The sequence below is a fragment of the Heptranchias perlo genome, chromosome 3, assembly GCF_035084215.1.
Source record: "Heptranchias perlo isolate sHepPer1 chromosome 3, sHepPer1.hap1, whole genome shotgun sequence".
NCBI classification, from domain to species: domain Eukaryota; kingdom Metazoa; phylum Chordata; class Chondrichthyes; order Hexanchiformes; family Hexanchidae; genus Heptranchias; species Heptranchias perlo.
This window is the reverse complement of record NC_090327.1, coordinates 87654348-87682322: the sequence shown is the minus strand read 5'-3', so window position 1 is coordinate 87682322 and position 27975 is coordinate 87654348. Positions and strand designations below refer to the sequence as shown.

The 27975-nt window shown below is 40.1% G+C and overlaps 1 protein-coding gene across 1 annotated transcript; it reads right to left on the bottom strand.

The window, feature by feature from the left end:
- Positions 1-51: 51 nt before the first annotated feature.
- On the bottom strand, positions 52-27975 carry ebag9 (estrogen receptor binding site associated antigen 9). Its single transcript, XM_067976225.1, has 6 exons — positions 27678-27975; positions 13862-13940; positions 4775-4936; positions 4316-4423; positions 3471-3562; positions 52-1470 (listed from the first exon to the last, which is right to left on the bottom strand). Exons 1-6 carry the CDS (start codon positions 27758-27760, stop codon positions 1350-1352), a joined length of 645 nt encoding a protein of 214 aa, XP_067832326.1. The 5' UTR covers positions 27761-27975; the 3' UTR covers positions 52-1349.

Genomic DNA, 27975 nt, shown 5'->3' with positions numbered 1-27975 from the left:
CAAATCAGGTGCACCTTATTTATGAAAAATTATATGCTCATCACCAGTTAATTGAATTTTAGCTGAACAATAAGCATTTTTAATTAGCACATTTCAAAACAGGTGGGCAGGAATAGCAATACAGCCTGTAGTTAAAAAAAGAAAGCTGGTTTCCTTTCCGATTGTAGAATTAGACAGCGGTTTAACCACATTTCAGGCAATATTAAAAATGTTCTACTCTTAATTGTGGAATATAAAATTCATAAGACTACAAATAGGTATCAACCTACAGCAGAATAAGGACCATTTTCATTTAGGATACACAATTTCATTCAAGGCATCATTCATGTCATGTTAAAGTAGTTAAAAGAAACATGCAAAACAGTTCAACAAAAAAGAAACACAAATGCAAGCTGATTCTGCTGGCTTGCAAAAAAGACATAAATATGGCAGATGCTGCAGAATTGTAAATTACATAAAATTTCAAATTTTGCAGTGCTGTGACAAAGGCCATTATGTACTTTATAAGTGACTGGCTACAAATACAGACACATACAACAAGCTTAGTAACATTATATACTTCATTGTTTCCTGCAGAATTTGTCTTTTAATTTGTACAGTAATTCCTACTGAAATGCTAACTTTCAGAATGCCAAGTCATGAATTAAAAAACAAAAATAAGCTTCAGTAACAGTCCTCTATTTTGCTGCTGCCAATCACCCCAGAACAAACATTTTACCAGGTATGTACAAGTGCATTTAGTAATTTTTAAATATGTCTTATTCTTTCTCAGTAACCTGTTAAAGGAATATATACAGCACAAACTCCCATGTTTTGATAATTCATTGATTTCATTGTTAATATTTCAGGATCTGGCAATAAAAGAACAGATGAATAACTTGTAAATCCAGACAGGCAAAGGAACAGACCAACACACTTTTGTGCTTAAATATAACTCCAAATAAAAGATATTTTACACACAGCAGATAAATTATGTCCATCCAGCTACAAATATTCCTATATTCAACCTGGAGAATCAGAAAAGAACTCCAGTAAATAATCTACTAGGATGTTTCAGGAACTGTTGCAGTAAAGTACTGCACCCGACAATGCACTGATTGGACAGCTGAGAACAAAATGTATATATACTGTAAAATCTTGTATCCATCCCAACGAATTCCAGTAATCCATGAAGATTTCCAAGCATCAGATGGTGACTTGAGCTAAAATGAATGCTCAATGGTCAAATGCACATCAGTAGCAATTACTTATAAAAACATTCTTCACCAAAGTATACTGGTCATAGTTGCCACAGCAGTAACATATCCTGCTCTTCTGCTGACAGTGACGGGTCCACTTATCACTCACGGTTATGAAAGTTTTACAGCAATTTTGTTCTGTTCCTTCTTCAGTAACCTTTGTGCATCCTTTTCCATCTTCTTCCTTTGCTGTTCAGCCGACCTCTTCTCCCTCTCTGCAAGCTTCTGCTGCCTGAGAGGTGGGGGAAAATGGGAAGGAGTGTTAAAGTAGAAATATACATTTACACTGAAGATTGTTTAGCATCTTATTTAGTAGAAAGGGCAAACCTAATGCATGGTTCTATCGACAAGGAAATTCACTAAAAACAAATAATGAAAAAACTAAGGATAACCTGTACAGTGAGATAACTGTATTGCACTATATAAAAACTTATTTTAGATGACCCCTCAATATCAGTGCTTAACTAGGCATCTTAAATCACAATGATTTCAAGCACAAATTAACATTAATGTTTAAGATATTCAGATCTTTTGTGACAGTGACTTTTAAATGCCTTTCTTTTTAAAAAAAGATCATTTTTAATCAGCATTCAAAACAATATTATAGTTTAACATTACATGATTACTACACTCAGTCCCCCATCTGCATTAACAATGTAAAAAAAAATCACTGTTTGGTTGTGCAGGAGGTAAACTGAATAACAGAGGTATAAGTGATAGTAATTCTAATATACAAGGAGCCCTAAGAATCCACCTTTGTATAGTATAATTCTTAATAGTATACAAATGATATCTGCTGCGCACTGCTACTACCATATTTATTTTGTAGAAGTCTTGTAGGATGCTAACAATTTTTTAAGCCTATAATGGGACACTAAGCATCCTTTTCATTTTGCAGAGTGGAGACAGGTTCTTTAACATGAATAAATTGTAAATACAGACAGCTTGTTTTTTTAACTTTTAAGAAGATAAACATATTTACTATGCGATCATCCTATTAATTTCTAGTAGAATAAATTTCTAAAGTTACCAGGACCAGCTGACAAGCTGACTTGTTATGCCAATCTTATAATAGGCTGAAAGAGCAATTGTGAAACATTTTGTGTCAGAAGGATGAAGGATGTGTGCAGAAAAAAAGAGTTGGAGGAGATTGTAGAGGTAGGGTATGGTGAGGCAATGCAGGCATTTGAAACTAAGGACAAGGATTTTAAAAACGATAGAGGGGCACAGGCAAGAACCAGGGCAATAAAAATGTGAGACTTTAAGCAGGTAAGGACACAGGGAGCAGCACTCATAATGAGTTGCAATTTATGGAGAGTGGAAATGGGGAGGGATAGGTAGTGTCAGAGATATGCAATATTTTAAAGGTGCAAAAGGCTCATATCAAGGTCTTTACATTGAGACAGAATCAGTGTCTATACCAGTATATCCACCAAAAAAAACTCATTTAAATCGTTAAAATAAACATGAAAATATAACAAAAAAACAAACTAAATAATAGGATGACAAAAACAACTTTGGCATTTAATGAAAATTCGAATTACAGTTTGCAAAAGAACGGAAAGAGATCTTTCCTTTGTGTGGGAGTACAACACATAAAACCACTTATTTGATTAGAGAGGAAAAAAACTGAAATTTTGGTCAAAAATGGAGGTTTATGAGTACATGTGAAAATTTTAAGCCTCCCTGATCCTTCGCTTAGGAGGGAGAGAACTCCTAATTGTATGGAAATATGGAGTAAATAAGGAAGAATAACCCTCCAAAAACTCTGCATTCCTCCAACTCTGGCCTCTTGTGTATCCCCTGCTCCTTTTGCCCCAGCATTGGCAGCCATGCGTTCAGCCGTCACCCATCCTAATATCTCCTTCTTTAGCTCGCTGTCAATTTTTGTCTGATTACACTCCTGTGGAGCACTTTGGGATGTTTTACTATGTTAAAGGCACTATATAAATACAAGTTGTTGTTTAATGTCTATGTGCTTTGGTCAGGGTATCAAGAAGAAAAAATAACATTGTCAGCCATTATACCCAACTTCTTCAGATGTCAATAAACAACAAGAACATCTTGCATTATATAGTGCCTTTAACGTAGCAAAACGTCCCAAGGCGCTTCACAGGAGCGATCAAACAAAATTTGACAATTAAAGGAGATTAGGACAGGTGACCAAAAGCTTGTTAAGGAGCTTGTTTTAAGGAGCGTCTTAAGGGAGGAGAAGCAGCTAAAATTGGGTACCTAAGCACTTCTTCTGCCTCCCAGGTGGCATCTCCCTCCTCTTCCCAGGCATTGGTGTTTTCCTGCCAAGTGTCAAAATCTCCCAGTTCAGCCTGCAAAAGAACAAATGACATTAGTAATTTTTCCTGTCATTAAACCTATGATACAGTATGCTGTTATCCACTGTAGAAAATAGAATTTTGGATAAAGAGAAACGAACTTGCGCCTTTCATGTCCACAAGCTATCCCAAAGTGCTTTACGGCCAATTGATTACTTTTGAAGTGTAATCGCTGTTGTTTTGTAGGTAATAAGACGAAGGGAAACAAAGCTAAGCTATTGGGAAAATTTGGGATCATCAAGCCCCATACTAATAATGCTGGGTAATACACAGACCATATTACCTTCCCTTTTCTTAAGAGGGTGGAAGAATGGAAGACAATTTAATCAGCAACTTGTGAAAGGCATCAATTATAAAAGCCATTAGGCTTCAGCAATTCAAAGGGTTTTGATTCCAAGCTTCAAAATATAATTTTCTAACTCTATCCAAAATTTGGATAGAGTTAATGCCTAAAGAATTTCACAAGCAACTTCAAGTCCAATTCTAATGATTTTGCTTTCTCATAATTAGGGAATACTAGTGGGCAAACATACAATATAAAACTTTAGGTGAAATTATACAATGTTATAACCGTAGACCAATTAGAATGATCTTGTTCTGAACAATTATTGGTTTTAATTCTGCAATATAAATTCTACTACACTAACACCATGAAACACAGCCTGGTCCTCATCAGTCTGTTTCTCGAGCATTTTTGCTGGGAATCATTAGAAACAAAACTATATGAAAGGTAATTAAATTACTTACTGATGGCTGATTGAATGGAATGTCCTGTGTAGCTGCTAATCTACTGGAAAACCCCATGCTGCCATCTTGGATTCCAAAATTTAATGGTTCTTTCTTCTTAATAATAATCTAAGAAATAATAATGTTTTATTTTAAACACAAAGTTATTGAAGATTAAGATAGTATTCTAAGAATTTTACACTATTCAACTGAAACTTGTCCCAGTCTCATCAAACTCTGTAGTACAAATACAAATTAAAATTTAGTATCAATCTTCAGCTGCAAGACATTTAAAAAAGATATCCACATTGGATAATGTCTTTAATGTTGATAGTAAAAAAAACTAAATGAAACATGAAATGTACATGAAATCTTACAATAACAAGATTTTCTTAGCAAAAATTGTAATTCATACAGTTTAAACTGCAGAGAATATTTTTCATTATGCACTGTAAATTGGAGATTATTAATAATACACACTTTTTTAGGTTTTCGTATGGTTGGTGCCATGTCTTTAAAGTAATCAGGCTCTTCAGGCTCTCCAGTACCATTCTGTTGTGTTGCCAGATTACCATTGCCCCCTTCGATCTTAATACTGGTTGGACCATCTTCATCCCAGGAACTCCATTCTTCTACCTCAGGCTTGGAAGATGCAAAAAGATATTATTTTTAAATGGAATCCAAAAAAGTAACCTGCATATTATCACATGATCAAATGCTTTTTTGTGACTTTTTTTTGTTTTGTCAACTGGATGACTTACAAGCTGGAAACCCCTCACTGTACTGAAGAGTCTCTAAACCAAACTACTCAAATGCACATGGGTGGAGTTTCCTTTTGCCCAATATGTAGGGGGTGGTGGTGATTGTCAGCTTCGCCTCTGACTTCTGAGCGGTTTGAATCGCTCCCACTCCCTGGGTTCTAGACCTTGGACTTATTTGGGGGTTGTGACAAAGTGCAGCAGACAACTGGTTTTGGTGCAAGGAACTTTGACCTTTATTCAAGAGAGAAAATACAACACAACAATCTTAACACTCTAATAAAATGGGGAACACTTCGGTGCACACGAGGGAAATTGCAGTAGAAAGATACCTCACCCCTCCCAATCCCACTGTACTAGCTAAGTTGGACTCTAAAGGGCCAGAGATAATGCTCACCAAATGAATCCGTGACAGTAATTCACCCAGAGGTAAGTCGGAAATAGATTGTAGAGTGGAAACTTTGCGGATCTTCGGTTTTCTCCCAAATTGGTTTTCTTTGGTCGCGGTGGCCCAATATTACCCGGTTGGTTGGTGGCAATATTCGGTTGGTTATTTCGTAAGGCCCTTGTTGCCGCGAGGTGTCTGATGGTCACTGGGGCTGTTGCTCTGGTTTCTTCTTGTGTGTCGGCCTACTTCTAGAGCTGTTGACCTTCCCTGTCGAACTGCTTTCCTGTTGCCCCCTCGCCTTGTTGTTCGCTGGAAGCTGCTCTTCCAGAGACAGGCAGAACAAGAGAAGCAGAACACCAGCGCAATCAAGAGCCAGAGAGAGAGAGCTTCCGAGTTTCCACTTCTATATCCCTCTCTTACAATGATCTTCATCACTTTAAAAAAAACACTTCATGTCGGTTTAAACAGTTCTTACAAAGTCCTTAAGAATCTTTAATGGCCCCTCATCATGTTGCAATTGCTTCTCCCCATGGGTCATTGTTAATTCCGATTTTTAGAGCTTGTCACACAAGGCTTCCTTTTGTATCCAACGTCCTAGGTGTTGATCGGTTTTACAAAGACATGGCCCCACCATGTCTGGAGCAGTTGCCTTTCAATGGCAGTGAGTGTTGACCACCTGCTGTAGGTTTTGCATTAAAACAGAGACATGTCTGAAGCAGTAATTCTCCCACATTCCACTGTGTGTTGTGGATTCGTCTGGTGACCTCTCACCTATCCTTCCATCTTAGGATTTTAGACAATGGCCAAAGTTTTCCATACTCAGGGAAAAGGTGAATTCCAAGAATTCTTACAGTCGCCCCTACGAGGAAGTGAGTCCCTTAAAGGAAGTGGATTCCTCGAAAAGTACTTTTCCCTGGTTGATGCTTCCTGGTGCTTGCCCAGTGAGGGTCACTGTACCCATTAAAGCACTGGCATGTAGGGTTATCTGGAGTGGGGAAAATATCAGCTCCTTCAGTGACATCTCTAGCTTGTTTAAACATTACCAGAAAACTCTCCATTTCAACACTTGTGGACTTTAATGATCACTCTCCACTGGCATTTAAAGGAAAGTGTCTGGAAAAAGCAACCAGTTTAGAAATGGAAAGCAAGTTAGCATTAGGAGGTTTTATTATGATCTTAATTAAAGGTCTCCTATGGAAGCCAATTAACACTAACCTAATAATCATTCTGACTTGTAAAACTGCAGAGCTGTCTGAGGTCCATTAAAATGGGATTGGCTCCATTTGTGTGCTTGGCTGTGACAGCTAATAATGAAATCTGATGAACCATATTAAGTAAAAGCTGGCACATTACGCACAGGAGGTTAGATGGATGGTAAAGGGAGGGTCATAGTCATAACCACTTTCAACCCCCCCAATATTTGGGGGCTGTTTTTTTTTGGTGGGGGGAAAGGAACTTCAGAAAGTTGTGGAAACGCACTTACATCTGACATTATTTGTAGCTTTCTGCAGAAGGGGGAATACTTCCTGATAATCCTTCGGGTAGTCCAGTATTGTGGATAAAATGATAGTACATGCTGCAGCCAGTGTGGCAGTAATAGAAGGGCTGGATATTGACGTCAGTGGATGGTGTCAAGCTTCTTAAGTGTTGTTGCAGCTGCACTCATCCAAGAAAGTGATAAATATTTCAGCACACTCCTGACTTAAATCTTGTAGATGGGGAGGTGCGTTGAGTTTCAAGAGGTGAGTCACCCATTGCAGATTACCCAGCCTCTGCCCTCCTCTTGTAACTACGATGTTCAGCTGCTCCTGTTAAGCTTCTGCTCAATGGTGAACCCCCCAGTATGTTGTCGATAGTGGAGGAATCGATAATGGTGGTGTACCTGAAAGTCAGGGGAAGGAGACTTGGCCTTGGAGATGGTCATTGCTTGGTGGTTATTTGGGTGGTAAAACACTTTCTCTACCTTGATGGAACTCAATTTCAGGTGGATATGCCTCACGGTGATCTGCAGTGGGTTCTTGCCTATCCAGATCCATCTGACTGCCTGCAGCAGTGGGGTCTGCATCTTCTAGAGATTGATTTTCATGTAATTTACAGAACTGAGAAAGATAACCAGACAAATTACCCAGAAATCTTGTACTGCACACAAAGCAAGAACTAGAAGTTCTAACTGAGACAGTGGTACTGGTAATAATTCACTCTAGTCAAAGCCCAACAGTTTCAATCAACAATAAGTGACAGCTGAAAAAATTGCAAGATGAGGATCTGGTGATCAGACCAGTCAGATGAGCAGTGTTGGTAGGTCAGCAGGTGAAAAGGAGAAACACAATTCTGATACTTGAGAACATTATGTGCTATCGAACTGAGCAGGATAGGCCAAGTATGAATCCAAAGGCACCTCTGAAGCTATGTGTGCCAGAAAAGTTATGAATCACTTACGTAACAGAATTCCATGACCTTCCAAAAATATTGCTACTCAGCCAACAAGCTACTGGCCCAGCATGAGAAAATATATTAATTACAATTAGTTAAAGTCTTTTCATATATGCAAAGTTTGAAAACCAGCAAGCTCCAAAAAGGTTAATGGTTGCTATCATGCCTATGACTCCATGTGAGTAGTGCAGGGGTGAATTTTGTTGGACCTCTGCCTTGATCCAAGAAGGGTAACGGTTCCTTGTTGGGATTCATTAAACTTTTCCAAATTGGAGAAGATATTCTTTGCTAGACAAGCAATAGCTAAAGGAACTGCCAAGAAGTTGGTACAGGGAAATTTCACACATTTTGGGGCGCCAACTTAGCTGGTGTCTGACCAGTAACACCAATTACAAATGCACTTCTCAAAGAGACAACACAGTCAATGGGAACTAGGCACCGTACAATGTCACCATACAATCCTTGGGTGGACCAAACAGGGAGTGAACTGAACAATCAAGACTGGCATTAGGCCTATATAGACCAGAAACATGACAAGTGAGACCAACTTGGTACCACTGCTTTTGGCTATCAGAACTCCACATCACGTTAGCACAGATGATACACTGAATTTATCCTCTCTGAAAAGCATTTAGTAACCCTGTAACCCCTCTCTACCTGGAGGGTCTGTTGGTTCCTGTAAGGCCCACCTGAAAATGGTTTTGGAAGGTATGTATTTTCTAGAAAAATACCATTTGGCTATGGAATGCCAGTGAAAAGAAACATTACGACAAACAAAAGATGTTCGAATTTTAGTTAAAGCAAGGACCCATCCTAGGTCAATGTCAGTGCAAGGTAACATGGCTAAACTATCCCCTATCTACAAGGGTCCATATAGATTATAGTACATTGCAAAAGATTCATGGAAAACTACAGGTACCAGAAAATCACAGTTATTCCAGATAGGAAACAGTTCTCATCTTCGTCCTCATCAAATCATTATTTTCTGTGTCAATTTGTAATGCTCAGTTAACAGAAATACTACCAATGGGTGGGGGCAAGACAACATCTTCAGTAGATGTACCTGAAGGAGAATTACACTTTCTACACTGGGCTGTTGTAGTTTGGGTCACCTGATGAGATTTTTCTTGGCTTCCAATCAGAGGAGATTGATAAATGCACGTGGCCTAAGGGGAATTCCAAAGATTGAGATACTTGGTCCATGCATTGCTCTTTCCATGAGAAAGGGGAGGATGTACTGTTTACCCCTATAGCTCAGTTCTAAACACACAACCATGTTTGGAGTTTTGTCTGGTATAAGTTGAAGACCCCCTTAATATGTGGTTTATGTGGGTTTTTCCACCAGTTACAATATAGCCACATTTGTCCTTGAAAATTACAATATTGCATCACTGCCACACTGTAATCATCACTATCCTCCTCCCCCCGCCCCGCCCAACCCCACCACCACACACACAATTATTCCAGCTTGATTCAACTTCACAACATCTATCTGTCTGAGGCAAAAGATCCTAATTAGCTCAGATATCATATATTGATTTTTTAAAAACGTAATGTATCGCCATAACTGTTAACTGAACCACGCTGACTGCCTTTTGGTCAGGGGTATATCTGAACCAATCACAATTCACTTATCTTCCTTAAACAGCTGGAATAAGCTACCAACTAACAGTCAACCATCACAAATCCAAACAACTTGCTCATTTTTCAAACTGCTTTCAGTGACCATCATGGTTTCTTACCCATCTCTAAAAATAACATTTATGACATAATAAAAGACAGTAAAAAAATTAAGCAAATCACAAAAATACCACTAAGCCTACACATTACATGCTTTAAAAATGTTTTTAATTCCCTTCTACACAGGCTTCCCCTCTCAGGGGCTTTGAGTTCACTTTTTCTCCTTACTGTGAATATGGAATGATTCATAATTAGAAAAAGTGATTGATATAGAATGACATTCCACAATAAATTCTGCAAATTTCTCTTAATTGCGTGTTGAGAGATCTACTGCCTGAGCACCACCATTTTGTATATGCCGTTGCAGAGGCAGTGAAAGCAAGCAATAACAAATCACTTGCCATATTCATTAACTGTGACAGACTGTGTCTGTAAGGCAAAGTATGAGATAAAACAGAAAGAAAGACATACATACATAGAGAGGAAGTGTGTGAGGAATATAGGAGATGCAACAACAACTTGCATTTATATAGCACCTTTAACGTAGTAAAACATCCCAAGGCGTTTCCTTATGTGACACCGAGTCACATAAGGAAATGTTAGGACAGGTTTAAGAAGCGTCTTAAAGGATCAAAGCAAGGTGGAGAGGTTTAGGGAGGGAATACCAGAGCTTAGGGCCTAGGCAGCTGAAGGCAATGGTGGAGAGATTAAAATCGGAGATGTGCAAGAGGCAAGAATTCGAGGAGCACAGAAATCTCGGAGAGTTGTAGGGCTGGAGGAGGTTGCAGAGATAGGGAGGCCATGGAGGGATTTGAAAACAATGGTGAGAATTTTAAAATCGGGGCGTTCCCGGACCAGGAGCCAATGTAGGTAAGCCAGCACAGGGGTGATAGGTGAACAGGATACGGGCAGCAGAGTTTTGGATGAGCTCAAGTTTATGGAGGGTGGAAGATGGGAGGCCGGCCAGGAGAGCATTGGAACAGTCAAGTCTAGAGGTAACAAAGGCATGGATGAGGATTTCAGCAGTAGATGAGCTGAGGCAGGGGCGGAGACGGGTGATATTACGGAGGCGGTCTTGGTGGTGGAGCAGGTATGTGGTCGGAAGCTCATCGCAGGGTCAAATACACAGACAAAGGAGAGAAAGGAGGAGAAAAATAACTGCAGACAATCAGAGATACAGAAGTGACAATTAAAGTGTATGATAGCCTTGGGGGGAGAGAAAGAGAAAAAGAAAAAGAAACACACAGAATTCAAGAATGGGCAGCATGCAGAGACAGATGCAGAAGAGAGAAGCAACTTTACTTTTCAAAGTAGTATGACAGAAAATCAACTGAACAAAAATAATCATTCTGGGCCATTCTCAGACACATATCTTTTGTTTCCAGACAAGCAAAGGCTGCACACTAACTAACAGCTGCATTTGCCTATACTTTGTGCCAGGAAATAATGAATAGCTTCCACTGAACTGATCGCATGTACTCCTTCCCCTCTGCTCATCCTATGGTCCTTTTGTTCCTCCTCCCCCCCCACCCCCACTCCATTGGAACTCCAATTCTTATTCGCACATCTTTTTTTTCAACTGTACTTTTCAGTCTATCACTGAGATTGGTGATCCCAAGCACCTCGCATATGCAAGCAGTGATCAGGTCTCGCTCTACTCCAACTTTGCAGCCTCTTACTCTCAACACTTGGATTAAATGTTCAAAAAGACAGTGGTCTCCTTCAGCCAAAATTATGCATACGCTTTGTCAAGATATTCATCCACAACATGCAGCCATTAAATGCAGCAGGTAGCAGTACAAAAGCGAGTGTTTCAAAGTTGGTGTTACTGAGCAATACCATATCATAGTGCAAACTCTTACCATTACTGTGTCATATTACAGTGCACTATAAATAACCCATCACATAATTACTTCATGATTATCCGCACCAAACTTATCTGAACAAAATGCATATTGATTTAACGAGATATATGAAACCATGAAGAATCTTTAAAAAACATTTTTAGTATCAGTTTGGCAAAGCAGTAGTGAACTTTGTGATGGCACGGTCAAATCTATAATTTTTCAACAAGTGTTTTATCATCATTTTGAAAGATTATGAATTTATGATCATTCAAGTTAAAAAATAAACATTACATTTCCAGGTCAGCCAAATAATGAAAAGAAATAACTAGACGAACACGAGGAATCAAGAAATGAGCAAAGACCATGTGGCCCATAAAGCAATTTCCTTACAGTCTTTGTGTAATCTATTCTATCATTAACATCACTCAAACATGGGTTTTTCTGCTTACATTAGTGTAATTTAAACTAACTGCAATATATTGTAGATAATGACAATTTAGTTTTGTGTAGTAATAGTCATCCAATATGTTGGTATCAAACACCGTCAGGTTTTGTATGACTCGATGCAGTTTCCTCCTCTCCGTCCTATCAATGTACTTCATCTCTAATCTTGCCAGAGAACCACTATTTGCCCCAGAGAATTTTTCCACTTCACAGACTAACTATGTTAATTTTTTTTTATTCGTTCATGGGATGTGGGCATCGCCCATTCTTAATTGCCGTTGAGAAGGTGGTGGTGAGCCACCTTCTTGAACCGCTGCAGTCCGTGTGGTGAAGGTTCTCCCACAGTGTTGTTAGGTAGGGAGTTCCAGGATTTTGACCCAGCGACGATGAAGGAACGGCGATATATTTCCAAGTCGGAATGGTGTGTGACTTGGAGAGGAACGTGCAGGTGGTGTTGTTCCCATGTGCCTGCTGCTCATGTCCTTCTAGGTGGTAGAGGTCACGGGTTTGGGAGGTGTTGTCGAAGAAGCCTTGGCGAGTTGCTGCAGTGCATCCTGTAGATGGTACACATTGCAGCCACAGTGCGCCAGTGGTGAATGGAGTGAATGTTTAGGGTGGTGGATGGGGTGCCAATCAAGCGGGTTGCTTTGTCCTGTGACAATTATCCTGCATTATGAGCAGTTTTTGCTGTGAACCAGCAGCCATAAAAAAGAGTTGAGAAACACAGGGACAAATCTTCCTTATCCTGATATCCCCTGTGCGCCATTTTTCAGGGCGTTCGAATAAAGAAAAGGGATGGAAGCCCGTAACACTAGTTCTCCATTCCCTTTGAGCTTGACGCACATTTCCGAGGCATCGCACAGGCGACAAAATGAACCCATTTTTTCCTGACCTCTTCAACTGTTCTAAGTAGGGGGGATGGTTACCATGGTATAGGTGGCACAGATCAACAGTGACCCTAAATAATGAAGCCCTGAGTTAGTTGAGAATTATTACGAACTGTGGAGGGTTAAAGCATTGCCCAGGGCATGGCCTCTGACTTGGCATAATTAATAATGTAAGCGAGCCAAAGATAATAGGGTAGGGCAAGTTCAGGTATATGAAAACACGTTACATTATAATTTTTGCCCATCGCTCAGAACTCCACAACAGAATAACTGCTGATAGCCAATGGTCCAATAGCCAAAGCAAATGATGATTTAATCCCATTAGTGACAACTGACGATTGAGTGCGAGAATATAACTAGGAGATACGCACTCTTTTTATTTTAGGCTAATTTGCAAAAAGAAACAAACAAATGCTATTTATATACTTTTAAGAAGTTTGTATGCACAGTGAGGCATTACTTTAGCAAAGGCAATCTGGTCACATAAAATCCAAGATGACTTTTATGTACTTTTTTCAAAAACGAATTCTCTAACTATTTGTATCTAATATTAACAATCTCACAGGTCACTTCAGTATGGGGTTTCAGACTTGCCTTTCCAGAATAAGGAATGCTTACCCCTGTGAAAACTTCTAGTTTAACCTGTACACTGTTGATATAAGCGGAGTAAGATTTCCAAATGTCCTGAAATCAGCAGTAATATTAATTAGCACTAAAGTTTGAACCTCTTATAGACCACACTTGCATATTTTTGCAGATCTATGATCATACTGTTGGGATAAACAGCCAATTTAACAATGGATGGATATCGCTCCTTCATGACCTGAACTACAGAACCACCAAATGTAAAAGCACCTAGCAAGAGGTGCAGACTTTTTTCATCCGTGTTACATTGCCAATATAAAATGCTGCTGGAGTGTAACAAAGCTTCAAATGCAGTTTGAAAAGTGGATGTCATTACAAACTTTGCAAATTAAAATACAGCAATTACTATCTGCTCTGGAAAGCCAATCTGAATTCATTTACTTTCAAACTCCTGTTGTCTTATACCCTACAATAGCAAAATAAAACACACACAATAAAAATGACTGTTTAGTTAATGGTGAGACTAATGTTTTAAAAATGGGTACCTGTTTAGGAACAGACGAATAATCAACCGTTGTTGGCAAGGTTATTTGATCTCCACTCAATTTTCTACCCCTTCCAGACCTTGAGGAAAAAACAATGCAGCATTAGCATATCACAATGTGTAATATTTTATATTCTTTAATGAGTAAAGTAATTTATTAAAATAATAATTTTAAATACCATGCTTTTGTTTTGCAAAAGAGCTAGAAGATAGTTAGACACCTGGGGTTCAACATCATCACCTGAAGGAGATACCCCCAGGGATTTTTGGTTAGTATAATCTAATAGCAGAGGAACAAAAGCAATTAATGAACTGCCATAATAGAAAGAATTTTAAAAGCTGCAAACTTTACTTTCAAACATCACTAGTTAGTTTAAACATGTTTACTATTTTAGCTGCAATTAAAAACTGAGCATTGGACCAATGTTCAGTCTGACTGCTATCCATTCATACAGTTGGGCTGTTTGGTTAAAGCAGTATCAAGCTCAGACCTCAATTAAAAAATGGTGGCTCAGAATCATTGATCTGGCTGGAACAGGAAGCCTTTTTCTACAGATCACTTCAAACTAAAGGGAACTGGAAATGTCAGCAACCATGAACATTACCTCCAGGAAAAACTTCTGCAGAACTGAAATAATTGTGCCTGCAAAATACTCAATTGGACTTTTTACCAACAGGATTATCTTCAAGCATTAATCCCTTAAGACTTCAAAAAAGCTGCTTATTATGCATCAGAAATATGATTGTAAGCTCAACTGTTTATCAGTTTTAATTGGGAGATTCACCGTGTAGCTTGATCAGATAGATAAAAAAAATGCTTACACAAATCTTGTTTTTCAGTGGTCTTTAGACCAATGGACAGCCATGCTACATCTATTTTAAAATTCACTGATCAACTGTCAACTTACCTCACTGACACTTTGAAAATTACACATTTTTTCCCCTCTTCAATTTTCTCCCCACCCTATTTCTCAACATTCGTGCCACACAAGTGCCAGGAAATGACCATCTCCAACAAAAGGGAGCATAACCATATTCAACGGCATCGCCGAATCCCCCACCATTAACATCCTTGGGTCACTATTGACCAGAAACTCGACTGGACCAGTCACTTAAATGCCATGGACACTGGAGCAGGTCAGAGGCTGGATATTCTGCAGCAAGTGACTCACCTCCTGACTCTCCGCCATCTACGAGGCATGTCAGGAATGTGATGGAATACTTGCCACTTGCTTGGATAGGTGCAGCTGCAACAACACCCGAGCTCGATAGCAACCAGGACAAAGGAGACCGCTCGATCGGTACCCCACCTACCCGTTTAAACAAACATCCGCAGCCCCCACCACCAGTCTACCGTGGCTGCAGTGTATACTATGCTATCCATAGGATGCACTGCAGCAACTCACCAAGGCTACTTCAGCAGCACCTCCCAAACCCATGATCTCTACCGCCTAGGACAAGGGCAGCAGATGCATGGGAGAACCATCACCTCCAAGCTCCCCTCAAAGTCGCAGACCATCCCAACTTCAACATATGTCTTCGTTCCTTCATCATCGCTGGGTCAAAATCCTGGTACTCCCTACCTAACAGCACTGTGAGGGTACCTTCACCACATGATTGCAGCAGTTCAAGGAGGCCCACCATCACCTTCTCAAGGGTAGCTAGGGATGGGCAATAAATATATACCAAGAATGCATAAAGAAAAAGACACTGACACCATGTTGGGATACTGTTTCACAGGCTCCAGTCACCCACCAGAATCTGGCTCAACTGGCCATTATTCATATGTGAGCCTACATAGGCTACTTGAATGAGGAAGCATCACATCCAAGTCTGATCCTGTCCTCACCTACATTCACACTTCAAAGAGGACTCAGAACAGTAATGCGGAGCAGGCATTCTGAATTTTTCCCTTACCAATTCAGGGGTGTGCGATCAAACGCAGCATTCCTACTGCCACCCCAGCTGAGATGAGTAAACTCAGCACAGATTGGTTATCGAATGTGAGATCTTCCTTCTTTGTATGGATTAATTATTTACTGTATTAACTAGCTGACCCATCAGCGAATACTAATTAACTGTACTTCTCGATACTAATTTACAACTATCTCACTGGAGGACTAAGGTGCTACATGTACATGGGTTTTCAGAAGGTGTTTGATTGTTATAACCGGTTATAAAAATTCAGGTGAATGATATAAAAGGAAACGTTGAAGCATGAATAGAAAGTTGGTTGCCCGATAGGAAACAAAGATTTAGGATTGGAAGTGGCGTCCTCCAGAGGCCAATGCTAAAGTCCACTTTTATTCTTGAGATAATGATTTGGACTGGGGCTTAAGGAGCATGCCATCAAAATTTGCTGACAACACAAAAGTAGGGAGTTTGGACAACAGCAAAGAGAACTGTTAAAGAGTTCAGGAAGACACAGAAGCTGGTAGAATGACTGGACAGGCAGAAAATACAATTTAATGTGGAGAATTCTGAGGTAATATCTTTTGGGAGGAAAAACCGGAAAGGGGAATATAGGCTGAGTGGAAAGGCCTGAGGGATGTAGAGGAACAGAGAGACCTGGAGGTACAAATATGTAATTTCTTGAAAATGCAAGTGCAGATAAATAAAGGCTTAAAAATAGGGGCTTGGCAGGAGCTACAGTAGCAAAGTGGTTATGCTACTGGACTGATAATCCAGAGACCTGGACTGATAATCCAGAGACAGAGTTCAAATCCCATCTTGGCAGTTTGAGAATTTGAATTGAGTGTTAAAAAGCTGGAAATAAAAAGCTGGTATCAGTAAAGGTGACCATGAAGCTGTCAGATTTTCGTAAAAACCCAACTGGTTCACAAATGTCCTTTAGAAAAGGAAACTTGCCGTCCAATCCCGGTCTGGCCTATAGTGACTCCAGTCCCACACCAACATGGTTGACTCTTAACTGCCATCTAATATAACCACACAGTTGTATCAAACATAAGGTCCACCACCACATTCTCAGGGCACTAGGGATGAGCAACAAATGCCAGCCTTGCCAACGATGCTTCCACCATCATTGGCAGCCATGCCTTCAATCGTCTAGGCCCTAAGCTCCGAATTCCCTCCCTAAACCTCTACACCTCTCTCTGTCCTCCTTTAAGATGCTCCATAAAACCTACCTCTTTAACCAAGCTGTTAGCAACCCATCCTAATATCTCCTTCTTTGGCTCGGTGTAAATTCTTATCTGATTACGCTCCTGTGAAGCACCGTGGGATGTTTTATTACATTAAAGATGCTATAATAATGCACGTTGTTGTTGTTATAGGCAGTTGAGAGTTTTAAAGTGCAGCTGTTTGAACTGATGGTGAAAGTTCCAAGAAGTTAAAACTCTGAAATTGCTCCCAATCCTAATGGTAATGAAGCAAACTTCCAGGCTGTTAATCCAACTTTACAAATTACATTTTAAAGGAAGTAGGTGAGCACATTGCTGATGCCCTAACTATAATCTTTTGAAGTTCTCTAGATTCAGGAACTGTCCCTCTAGATTGGAAAATTGCACGTGTCACTCCGCTTTTTAAGAAAGGAGAGAGGGGGAAACCAGGGAATTATAGACCAGTTAGCCTAACATCTGTTGTGGGGAAAATGCTGGAGTCTATAATTAAGGATAGGGTGACTGAATACCTCGAGAATTTTCAGTTAATCAGAGAGAGCCAGCATGGATTTGTGAAAGGTAGGTCGTGCCTGACAAACCTGATTGACTTTTTTGAAGAGGTGACTAAAGTAGTGGACAGGGGAATGTCAATGGATGTTATTTATATGGACTTCCAGAAGGCATTTTATAAGGTCCCACATAAGAGACTGTTAGCTAAGATAGAAGCCCATAGAAAAGTACGGATTTGGTTAGGAAGTTGGCTGAGCGAAAGGCGACAGAGAGTAGGTACTCACATTGGCAGGATGTGATTAGTGGAGTCCTGCAGGGATCTGTCTTGGGGCCTTAATTATTCACAATATTTATTAACGACTTAGATGAAGGCATAGAAAGTCTCATATCTAAGTTTGCTGATGACACAAAGATTGGTGGCATTGTAAGCAGTGTAGATGAAAACTTAAAATTACAAAGCGATATTGATAGATTAGGTGAATGGGCAAAACTGTGGCAAATGGAATTCAATGTAGACAAATGTGAGGTCATCCACTCTGGATCAAAAAAGGATAGAACAGGGTACTTTCTAAATGGTAAAAAGTTAAAAACAGTGGATGTCCAAAGGGACTTAGGGGTTCAGGTACATAGATCATTGAAGTGTCATGAACAGGTGCAGAAAATAATCAATAAGGCTAATGGAATGCTGGTCTTTATATCTAGAGGACTAGAGTACAAGGAGGCAGAAGTTATGCTGCAGCTGTACAAAACCCTGGTTAGACCGGACCTGGAGTACTGTGAGCAGTTCTGGGCACCGCACCTTCGGAATGACATATTGACCTTGGCGGGAGTGCGGCGTAGGTTTACTAGAATGATACCTGGACTTCAAGGGTTAAGTTATGAGGAGAGATTACACAAATTGGGGTTGTATTCTCTAGAGTTTCAAAGGTTAAGGGGTGATCTGATCGAAGTTTATAACATATTAAGGGGAACAGATAGGGTGGATAGAGAGAAACTATTTCCACTGGTTGGGGATTTTAGGAGTAGGGGGCACAGTCTAAAAATTAGAGCCAGACCTTTCAGGAGCGAGATTAGAAAACATTTCTATACACAAAGGGTGATAGAAGTTTGGAACTCTCTTCTGCAAACGGCAATTGATACTAGCTCAATTGCTAAATTTAAATCTGAGGTAGATAGCTTTTTGGCAACCAAAGGTATTAAGGGATATGGGCCAAAGGCAGGTATATGGAGTTAGATCACAGATCAGCCATGATCTTATCAAATGGCGGAGCGCGCACGAGGGGCTGAATGGCCTACTCCTGTTCCTATGTTCCTACATTATTCACTTCTAAGCAGCTGGCATAAGATCAATCATGTTCAGTATAATATTTGATCATTGTGTCTGTGCTGATAATCTTCAATCTGTTCTTAGAGCTCTTTGTGAAGGAAATACATAAGTACGCATTTGCATCCTCTTGTTCTGCGATCAAAGTTAATCTAATTACATGTAGATGATCTATTCCTTTCATCATTTTAGGGATCCATCAATCTTCTTTCCAGCAAAAACTAGCTCAGTTCTATGAGACTTTTCTTATAACTTAAAAGTTCTGAGAACATCCTTGTCGATCTTATCTAAATCCTTTCAATATCAAGACCTGGTTTCCTTCTATTTTCTCATTCCAATTCCCACTTAATTCTCATAAGAACTGCCATATCAACAAGATTTACTCTTCTTACACTGTTCTGCCATTAAAGCATAGTATAATTAAGTTGAAGAGGTAATTGGATGTGATCCCTAAAAGGTATGAGCTTCTCTATGACCATGGTGCATTATTCCTCCTCATCCTCTCTGCAACCTTCAACGCAATTGATCACAACATCCTCCTCCAGTGTTCCTCCACCGTTGTCCAGCTTGGTGAGACCGGATTTGCTTGGTTCCACTCTCCCCTATCCGATCTTAGTCAGAGCTTCTCTGGCAATAGCTTCTCTACACCCTCCCAATGTAACATCAGGAATCTCCCCCAAGGATTCATCCCTGGCCCTCTCATCTACATGCTAACCCTTGGTGACATCATATGCAGATATGGGGTCTGCTTCCATATCTATACTGATGACAGCCAGCTCTACCTCTCCACCACCTCTCTCAGTCTCTCCACTGCCTCTTTGCAATCAGACTGTTCGTATAATATCCAGTCTTAGATAAGCCACAATTTCCTCCACTTAAAACGTTGGGAAGATCGAAGTCACCATCTTTGGCCCCACTACATACTCTGTACCCTAGACAATAACTTCAATACCCTCCCTGCCTGAATGTGACTGTTTGCTACATTGAGTCTCCATAACATTGCCCGCCTGCAACTATCTGCTGCTCAAACCCTAATCCATGTAATTGTCACCTCTTTAATTAATCCAATGTTTTCTTGGCTGGCCCCTCATCCTCTGAAAACTTCAGCTCATACAAAACTCGGTTGCCTGTATTCTGTCCTACATCAAGTCCCATCACCCCTATCCACACTGGCCTACATTAGCTCTCAGTCCCCCTCAAATTTAAAATTCTCATTCCTTGTGTTTAAATCCCTCCATGGCTTCACCCCCACCCTATCTCTGTAACCATCTCCCTCATCAGGCCTCCCCTGAGCTTTCCGTTATTCTCTGACTCTGGCCTTTTGTGCCTGCCCCCAGCCTTTGCCCCACCATTGGAAACAGTGTCTTCAGCTGTCTAGGTCCCACACACTAACATTCCCTCCCTGTACCCCTCCACCTCCCTCTTCTCCTTTAAGGCCATCTTTAAAACCCACCTCTTTGTTCAAGCTTTCAGTCACCCTTCCCAACATCATCTTTTTTGGCCCAGTGCACATTTTTTGATTATGCCTCTGTGAAGCATCTTGGAATACTTTTCTACATTAAAGGTGCTATTTAACTGCAAGTTGTTCTATGTCTATTAATCATAAGCTTTTAGTACTGATCCCCCCCCTTTCCCTTCCAATCTAATACTAGATGTGATGCAAGGTATGCTGCATTTATCTGGTTTAGGTGGCACCTCTAAAGACGACAGTATCAAAACAATAAATACTCTGGAGGTGCAGGCTGCTATCTATTCAGAGGCTCTCAGCTCATCCATACCGGTTAGCAAAGTAATTTTTCACTTGCTGGCTTGTATTTACCTTCGCCAGCCACTGGAGAAAGTCTAATACTCAAACAAAATGGCAACTTCAGAACACATTTATAAGTTTGCAGTTACACAGAATGTACAGCACAGAAACAGGCCATTCGGCCCAACAGGTCCATGCCTGTGTTTATGCTCCACACGAGCCTTCTTCATCTAACCCTATCAACATATCCTAATATTCCTTTCTCCCTCATGTGTTTATCTAGCTTCCCCTTAAATTCATCTGTGCTATTCACCTCAACTACTCCTTATTCCACATTCCAACCACTCTCTGGGTAAAGTTTCTCCTGAATTCCCTATTGATTTATTAGTGACTATCTTATATTTATGGCCCCTAGTTCTGGTCTCTCCCACAAGTGGAAACATCTTCTCCACATTTACCCTATCAAACCCTTTCATATTTTTAAAGACCTCTCTTAGGTCACCCCTCAGTCTTCTCTTTTCTAGAGAAAAGAGCCCCAGCTTACTCAATCTTTCCTGATTCTGATATCATCCTAGTAAATCTTTTTTGCACCTTCTCCAGTACCTCTATATCCCTTTTATAACCTGGAGACCAGAACTGTTCACAGTACTCCAAGTGCAGTCTAACCAAGGTTCTATACAAGTTTAACATAACTTCTCAACTTTTCAATTCTATCCCCCCAGAAGTGAACCCCAGTACTTGGTTTGCTATTTTTATGGCCTTATTAATCGGCATCGCTGCTTTTAGTGATTTGCCTATCTGTAACCCCCAGATCCCTCTGCTCCTCTACCCCATTTAGACTCTTATTTTCCAAGGAGTATGTGGCTTCCTTATTCTTCTTACCAAAATGTACCACCTCACAATTATCTATATTGAAATTCATTTACCGATTACACGCCCATTCTGCAAGTTTATTAATGTCTTCCTGTATTTTGTCACAGTCCTCCTCCGTATTAACAATACCACTCAATTTTTGGTGTTGTCTGCAAATTTGAAATTGTACTTCCGATTCCGGAGTCCAAATCGTTTATATAAATGGTGAACAACAATGGTCCCAGCACTGATCCTTGTGGAACACCACTTCCCAACTTTTGCCAGTCTGAGTAACTACCTTTAACCCCTACTCTCTGTTTTCTGTTTTCTAGCCAGCTTGCTATCCATTCTGCTACTTGTCCCCTGGCTCCACATGATCTGACCTTAGTCATGAGTCCACTAATGCAGTACCTTATCGAAGGCCTTTTGAAAATCCAAATATATTACATCTACTACATTACCCTTATCTACCCTTTCTGTTACCTCTTCAAAGAATTCAATAAGGTTGGTCAAGCGTGATCTTCCCTTTTTGAAATCTGTGCTGACTATTCTTTATTATATTTTTGGTTTCTGGATGTTTTTCTATTACATCTTTGAGTAAGGATTCCATTATCTTTCCTACCACCGACATTAAGCCAATTGTTCTATTGTTCCCCGGACTGGTTTTATCTCCCTTTTTAAACATAGGAATCACATTAGCTGTCCGCCAGTCCTCTGGCACTATTCCCTTTTCTAATGAGTTTTTATAAATATGTAATGGTTCCTCTGCTATCTCTTCCCTAACTTCTTTTAATATGCGCAGATGCAATTCATCCGGACCAGGGCTTTTATCCTCTCTTAAGTTTGATTAGTTTATCAATTATCTCCCCACTTTCTATCTTAAATGTCTTTATATCTTTTCTGCTCTCTTCTTCTAACGTCATGTCCACCATGTTAGTCTCCCTGGTGAATACGGAGGCAATGTAATTATTTAATATTTCTACCTGTGAGTATATCGTGTGTATCCCTTAGTGGCCTGTCCCTATCCTGATTTTTATTTTGTTATTTATGTGTCTGTAGAATACTTTACTATTTCTTTTTATATTCCTTGATAATTTCATTGCTTTCCTAACTTTGTTTTAAATTTCTTTGCTAACCTTTTCGTATTCCCTTTTGTCATCCTCTCCTTTGTTGTCTATGTACTTAGTGTATGCCTTTTTCTTTAGTTTCAATTTTGCCGTTATTTCTTTATTCATCCATGGTGTATCATTACTGGCTAGCTTGTTCTTGCTTTTTAGTAGGATATATTTCTCCTGGACTATATTGATCACTGTTTTAAATGTTTCCCACTGCTGTTCTATTTCTTTGTTAATCAGTAAATTTTTCCAGTTTATTTTCCCTAGTTCCATTCTCATCCCCTGAAAATCAGCTTTTTTCCCCAATTGATTACTTTGGTCTTTGTCTTACTTATGTCCTTCTCAATCTTATTACTTTCCCTATGCTTACTTCTCTTATCTGTTCTGGTTCATTTCCCATTACTAGATCCAGCAGTGCTTCATCTTTCGTTGGGCTTTTTACATTCTGGCCCAATTCATAGATATTCTTTAACAGCACTGGGCAAGTCAGTCACTTTCACGTTGAGAGTAACCTTTTCAAAAGCAACTTTTCAAAATGGTAATTTCAAAACACTTTTATAAGCTTGCAGTTCTTTGTTGCTCCGATGATATGGAATCTGCTCTGCAATGTGGTAAATTCCATAGCACAGGCAACTCCAGGTTACACTACAGAACAACTTCTTGAATATAAATGTAGCATTAGGGACAGATGAGGCAGCAGTTTAAATGATATCTCAAACAAACAACTGAAGCTATGACAAAGTTCACATATACCATCTACACTATGTAATGTTTATCTCAACAAAATTAAGTGCAACATTTTGAGTACTTCTAATATGTGACCACCAGGCTTTTCAAAAACAGATGAATTTCTGGGACCAAGTTTAATAAAGAAAAACTGTCAAAAAGTTGTTTTACAGAATTGTAACAGGATTATCAGATCAGCAGTGAAGCTATTTAAATACTAAGCTGAGAAATTTGCAATATTTCTCCTAATGTGCAAGACGCTATTTGAACCCTCTCTTTAAAACTCTTCCCAACAGCAATCTCTTATAATCAAGAAAGTACAGTAAATTTCAAGAATTGAGACTAGCGCGCAGCAACTTTCACTGCAGCCAATTTCCAAAGTCTTAAATTTATAAGGATACTTTAATGTATCCTTGCATACATGTGGCAATGACTTCACATTGACACACTGCAAGAAATTGTGGAATGAGAAAAGCTATCTGCTATCAAGCCCACTCCTTGAACAGACCATGTACAATCACCCTGGTCATGGCTTTGGCTTCTACTTCAGTTGTTTAATCTCTTCAGCAAAAAAAAATCTAGTCCCCAAAAGTATTAGCTAAACTTCAGGTAATCCTTATCCATTATTCAACCCTAGCCAGTTGCTTTGCTATACTTGGAACATTTCATTTCATATTAATTTTCAGTGTTACATTAAAATACTCAGACTACAACAAAACGTGCAATAAGCTTGACTGTTACACAAATTGAAATATGCAGATCACAGGTGACTACATTTTTGAGCTGTAGCTGTGGCTTGTTCGTGGTAGCTCAGTGTTGTCACTAACATTTCAAAAAGCATAATGCTAAGTTGTGACATTTTCATACAGCTACATTCTTTTTTTAAAACTGGCAATCAAGTATAACAGTAGGTGTGCAAACATTCATATTTTATCTACTTGAATTGTGAAAAACACCAGCAGTACAATTATAAATGTTCACTTTCCAAACTTGGGAAACATCTTGAGTGGGCATTTTGAACTAGATAGTACTAAGGTGACTTACTAGTGGCTAGATCTGTTACTGGCGGGGATGGTAGTGGGAGCAATTTGAATGATGAAGAGCATCATAAAAATGTATTGATGCAATATTATAGCATATTAGCTTATGTATGATTTTTACAATACAATTGTACGAATAAATAAGCCTATTAACAGCAATGGTAGCCTGATGTGTTCATACAACTTACAGTAAAGAAATTGATTTTCTAGATGATTGCAATAAAATCAAAAATTGTATTTAAGTGACAATGGCATCATGGCAAAATAAAATTACTTTACCATGTTTGCATTTTTAAAAAATTCATTCATGGGATGTGGGCATCGCTGGCAAGGCGAGCATTTATTACCCATCCCTAATTGCCCTTGAGCACATGGTGGTGAGCCGCCTTGAACCGCTGCATTCCGTGTGGTGAAGGTTCTCCCACAGTGCTGTTAGGTAGGGAGTTCCAGGATTTTGACCCAGCGACGATGAAGGAATGGTGATATATTTCCAAGTCAGGATGGTGTGACTTGGAGGGGAACGTGCAGGTGGTATTGTTCCCATGCCCCTGCTGCCCTTGTCCCTCTAGGTGGTAGAGGTCGTGGGTTTGGGAGGTGCTGTCGAAGAAGCCTTGGCAAGTTGATGCAGTGCATCTTGTAGATGGTACACACTGCAGCCACTGTGAGTCGATGGTGGAGGGAGTGAATATTTAAGGTGGTGGATGGGATACCAATCAAGTGGGCTGCTTTGTCCTGGATGGTGTCGAGCTTCGAGTGTTGTTGGAGCTGCACTCATCCAGGCATGCAAAGAAATGTGCTCTAATATAATCCGTGGCATCATAGCTAACATTCCAAGTTATTGATTAAATGGTAATTTGAATAAAAACTGCATTGCAAAAGTTTAATGTAGAAGATCTATATATGCAACATCATAAGCCAGCCACAGCAGTGAATGTAACAGTATCTGCAAAGCAGACTGCTCCAGGAACTGAACAAAAAAATTACACTGTCCTTTTGAATGAATTGCAATAGGTAGTTCGACATAGATTGCAAAACAAAACTATGCATACAACATTTAAAATAACATCTCAAACAGCTTACTCATTCACAGGCATCTATTTAAAATACAGTGGGCCCCAAATAATTAGGAAATGTAATAAACCAAAAAAATCATAATTAAAAATTACATTCGTGTGGTGAATCTCACATGGGGGCCTGAGAAATGCTGGGGCCCAAAGTGACAATGGGCATCACCGGGATAATTCTGTGATCCCAACTGAGAGCCACACTCACAGGAAGCGTGCATTAAACATAGGAGAACAACATTGTAGCTCCAACTCTCCCATGATCTTTGTGAGCACAGCTCCCCATTAAGAGAATGGGATTGCCAATCATGTCAACAAGAACTCCACAGCCAAACAAAGAGCAAAATTCTCTCTAATACACGATACGTGCCTTTACCCCAGCATGAAAACATTCCACACCAGATCAGTGTCAATTTTCATCCATGGAATCATAGAAATTTACAGCACAGGAGGCGGCCATTCGGTCCATCATGTCTGTGCCGGCCGAAAAAGACCTATAATGTCCAATCCCACTTTCCAGCACTTGGTCCGTAGCCTTATAGGTTGTAGCACTTCAAGTGCATATCCAAGTACTTTTTAAATGCGTTGAGGGTTTCTGCTTCTACCACCCTTTCAGGCAGTGAGTTCCAGACCCCTACCACCCACTCTGGGTGAAAGTTTTCTCCTCAGCTCCCCATTAATCCTTCTACCAGTTACTTTAAATCTATGCCTCCTGGTTATTGACCTCTCTACTAAGGGAAGTCCTTCCTATCCACTCTATCTAGGCCCCTCATAATTTTATACACCTCAATTAAATCTCCCCTCAGCCTCCTTTGTTCCAAAGAAAACAACCCCAGCCTATCCAATCCTTACTCATAGCTAAAATTCTCCAGTCCTGGCAACACCCTCTTAAGTCTCCTCTATACCCTCTCTAGTGCAATCACATCTTTCCTGTAATGTGGTGACCAGAACTGTATGCAGTACTTAAGCTGCAGCCTAACTAGTGTTTTATACAGTTCTAGCATAACCTCCCTGCTCTTATATTCTGTGCCTCAGCTAATAAAGGAAATTATCCCGTATGCTTTCTTAACCACCTTCGCTACTTGTCCTGCTACCTTCAGGGATCTGTGGACATGCACTCCAAGGGCCCTCTACACCTCAGTATCCTTCCATTTATTGTGTATTCCCTTGCCTTGTTTGCCCTCCCCAAATGCATTACCTCATACTTCTCTGGATTGAATTCCATTTGCCACTTTTCTACCCACCTCACCAGTCCATTGATATCTTCCTGCATGCTACAGCTTTCCTCCTATCAACCACACGACAAATTTTTGTATCATCTGTAAACTTCTTAATCATGCCCCCTACATTTAAGCCTAAATCATTGATATATACCACAAAAAGGGACCTCGTACTGAGCTCTGCAGAACCCCACGGGGAACAGCCTTCTAGTCATAAAATCCATCAGCCACCCTGAGTGAGATCAGTACCTGCTTTTGCTGCATTATGACAGTTTTATGTTGGTTCATGCCCTTTAGGAATTAAAGCCCATTTCATATTGGATCCTTATAACCAGAAGACCCCAGATGTGAAAGAGCAGTGTGGTGAATGATTCACTTGGAGTTACTGAAACACACTTGTTATTTTCAGGGTCATATGTTGCCCTTAAAACGGACCCAATTCATAGATATTCTTTAACAGCACTGGGCAAGTCAGTCACTTTCACATTGAGAGTCCCTTTTTACGTTAGAATTGATGATCTTAACACTTCAGTTGTTCAGGTAACGAGGGAGCCCAGATAATATAAATTTAACAAGTATCTTCAATGCAACTACAGAAGACTGACTTGCAGCAGGTCTGCATCTGTTCCTTAAAAGTGTTGCATTCGGACAATAAATCTTTTTGGACTTGATCCTAAATTGTGACACAGGGCAGTAACCTTGAACTCTAACGGAGGTAAATGTGGTGTCATATTAAGTTTTATGGGGCAAAATTGTGACTTTCACTGAAAAGCAGGGCTGTGGCAATGAAATGCGACGCCACATTGACATCGCAGACCAGCAAACATCAAGTGTCCGCAACATGGGCAGCAGGCCTCTCGAGAAGTACGGATTTTCTAACAAGATATCACGCAACCAAAATGGATACTCTTTAAAAAAAGATATATATTGTTTAAAAAAAAGAGGGGGAAAAAAAAACCTACAAATGTGAGCAACGGAGACTGAAAGCGCCGGGGGCAGAGTAAATGCAGCTTGATGCATGTGTTCTTGATCTATATATATATTAATAATATGCACACTCTGCATTGCATTGAGTCAGTGAGCGAGCCCTCGGTACTTGCCTGCAGATCAACCTCTTGAAGAAGGAGAGCAGCCACGCGAAACACGTACAGACTCTCAACACTCGGAACTGGCTGATCCCCATGGTGACCGGCGGAGGGGGGGGAGGGAGAGGGGGGAGAGGGGCGGGGGACAGATCAGAACACCCGTCTGCTCCGCAATGTCGCTGTCTCCGTACCGAGCCACGTCAATCGCCGCAATGTTAATAACGAAGGTTCAGCCTTTGTTTAAACTGCGGCCCAACGACGGGCCGCTCAGGCCGCCTGATCCCGGTCGCTAACCACCGCGCCTGCGCTCCCT